This window comes from Papaver somniferum, chromosome 4 (assembly GCF_003573695.1).
Source record: "Papaver somniferum cultivar HN1 chromosome 4, ASM357369v1, whole genome shotgun sequence".
NCBI lineage: Eukaryota > Viridiplantae > Streptophyta > Magnoliopsida > Ranunculales > Papaveraceae > Papaver > Papaver somniferum.
In genome coordinates this window covers 40,975,786-40,978,741 of record NC_039361.1, presented here as the reverse complement: position 1 = coordinate 40,978,741, position 2,956 = coordinate 40,975,786, and the positions used below count along the sequence as shown (strand labels likewise).

Genomic DNA, 2,956 nt, shown 5'->3' with positions numbered 1-2,956 from the left:
CGTAACCTGTTATGCGTCCGAAAATATGGCTACATAATGCATTATGCATCGAGTAAATAGATGCATAACCTGATATGCATCCGTAAATATGGATGCATACTGCATTATGCATCAATTTTTTATATGTACGGCTAAAATCAACCAAAACAATGGTTACATAACTTGTTATAGATGCATAACTTTGTTATGCAGATACATAACTTGTTATGCAGTCGAAAAAATGGTTGCATAATTCGTTATGTGTCTGCAGAATGTGTTATGCATCGTTTTTGGTGACTGCATAATGGTTAAGTATCAAGTTTTCAAAAAAATTCCCTAAAATGAGGATCACCTCCGATTTTTTCGTTAAAAACAAAAATTTGATATTCTTGTTTGTACTCGTTGCGTAGCTCTTTTAAAAAGATTTCCAACGATATAAAATTTGTAAAATTCTAAGGCGCGGATTTTTAGATATGTTATGTCCAAGTTGCGCTGCCAATTATACCCTTGAAAAAAATAGTATGTATAACGAGTTATGACTGAAAAGATAGTATGCATAACCAGTTATGTATTGATTCATATAATAATTTCATATAATTATGGGTATCACGGTATACAAAATTAATTATGGGTCTGAGAATGAGAATATTTTTTTTTTTTAGGTCTCCCCTAATTTCCCCAGGTAAATAACCATGTTCTAAATCCGACCTACTTAATCTTGTGCAAGATATTCTTTTTTTGCACAAAGTATCCGCGTGATACAAAGTTCCAAACAATTGTGTCCAATCGTGTTCCGTTAATTAGATCATGACGCAACCCTGGTGTGTCCAATCATGTCGCGTCCAGTACATTTGCGTACCCAGCCGATTAATTGTTGTTCATTCTCGACAAGGAAGTTACTCCCAGATGCGTAATCCGATCCATTTACCATTTACCAATAGACAAATGCTATCCTATCTCGCACCGTTTTGCGGAAAACTATCCCCTCAAGTGACTTCTTTACTGTTAGATGATCAAATCAACGGTTAGATTCGCATTCAGGAAATGATCCCCATTTTCCCCAAAAAATTCAAGGCTGTTGGATCAGGATTTTAGCATGATCTAACGATAAAGAAACCGCCTTATCAATATATAACTTTATTCTTATACACCACGTTAACAGGATTCTTGGAACTTTTCAACAATCAACAGATAAAGCTTCAAGGTTAGATTGGCAGAATTATTTTCTTTCTCCTAGCAATTTGCTGGATGGGTTGTTTTATGTTCCTTGATAAACAAGGGAAAAACTATTTACTCAAACGCTGCTCGAATATTTTTGATCTAGTGATATCATATCCAACCCTTTTTAACTTATGAATGACATACTCATGCAGCCTGTGAGCCAACATTTTTTCTGATTAAGGTTGGCTCACGTGCAGACGACATTTTTGCAGTATCGAGCAGAGATCAATAACAAATCAGCTTCAGAACTCCCGGGATATGGTATATTGGTCATTCATCCCCCATGTCCAGGTTCCTCACGAATGGCAGAATAGTATGAAAATATAAGCATCCAACGGCACATGATTTGTGAAATTAGTGCGAGAATAACTCACGTGTTATTTCTTGAATATTCATGGCAGCTGGTAAAATAATTTGCCTCGTCAGGTGAATATTATTGTAGTCACGGAATTCCTACGCGCCTCGTGTTTCCACATCTCACATCCAAATCAACACGCATACTCTACTTTCCCATTATTGCTAAAAGGCTTACCAAAACCGATCGGGGGTGTACAAAAATTCAAATAAGACAAAATAGCCATAAGCATGAGATTGGTACACCCTTAAGTAAATTGGTAAACCCTATAGTAATAGGCCACTTTCCCCTGTTTTTGTTATTTTCTGTTGTTTTCAGCTTTTCCGCTCAGACCAATTTCCACCGGAAATGTTAATGAGGCAGATGATTACATACAGTAATTAGTAAGGAACTCAAACTAAAGCCCCCTTGATTGATTATAATCAAAATTTATAGTAATTTATAACAAAATCTTCTGCACTATAATACCCATAGAGTACAGAATAAACTCTCTCCCCTGTCTCTATAAAAACACCCACACCAGAACAACTCTTGAAATACAAGAGAAAAAAAACAAACAAGAAAATACCAAACCTTAGTGGTTTTGATGATGCTGATGTGGGTTTTCAATGGCTTCTCTACTTTCTGTTTCCACCCTTACATCACTTTCTTCTTCTTTAGTTTTTTCATCTAATGAGTTCATCATCTCATCTTCATTTTTGGAATTTTCAGAAGTTGTATTTGGTTTAGGATAATCAATAGGTGTAGCTAAATAAGTAGGTTTAACATCACCGGCCATAATCACAACAATCTTCTCTTCATAAACGACATGTACTTTAAGGTTTTCTTGATCACTTGATTTATCATCATCATCACCATTTTCTAAATCATTTCTTGATCTTTCACTATCATTGTCCAAAAACGCAGACAATTTCCAATAAGAACAGGCAAGAATTAACAGAGCAAAAGCTATTAAGCCTAACATAGCTGCTAACCCTCCAAATAAATAAGGTATTGGTGAATGCCATGGGGAATGAATTGGTGCTGCTGCTATTGATGGAGATAAAGATTGTGCTGATGATGATGTTGATAAAGATCTGTGAATAATGGTGACACCAGTCCTCATTTTGCTTGTAATTTGAATACACAAGATTGAATTTGTACGAGAGAAGAAGAGGGTTTGAGTGGAATGAAGAATTGGGAGATGGGATGAAGTGAATTTATATAGGGGGCAGCAGGATGATGGATGGGGCATGATTTTTGGTGTAAAACATTATCAGCTATTTTGTCTTTTTAGCTGGTGATAGAGGGAGGCTAGTTTTCGATTTTGGGGTGGATTTCACAAAATGTTTTAATCATTTTAAAGTTTGTTTGGCGACAATGGTGGTACTGCTAATGGCTTTGGGTAGTGTGAAGTGAAGT

General features: G+C 35.9%; 1 protein-coding gene across 1 annotated transcript; it reads right to left on the bottom strand.

The window, feature by feature from the left end:
* Positions 1-1,927: 1,927 nt before the first annotated feature.
* On the bottom strand, positions 1,928-2,739 carry LOC113275250 (protein GLUTAMINE DUMPER 2-like). The gene has a single exon (XM_026524724.1). It carries the CDS (start codon positions 2,658-2,660, stop codon positions 2,130-2,132), a length of 531 nt encoding a protein of 176 aa, XP_026380509.1. The 5' UTR covers positions 2,661-2,739; the 3' UTR covers positions 1,928-2,129.
* Between the last annotated feature and the right edge of the window lie 217 nt (positions 2,740-2,956).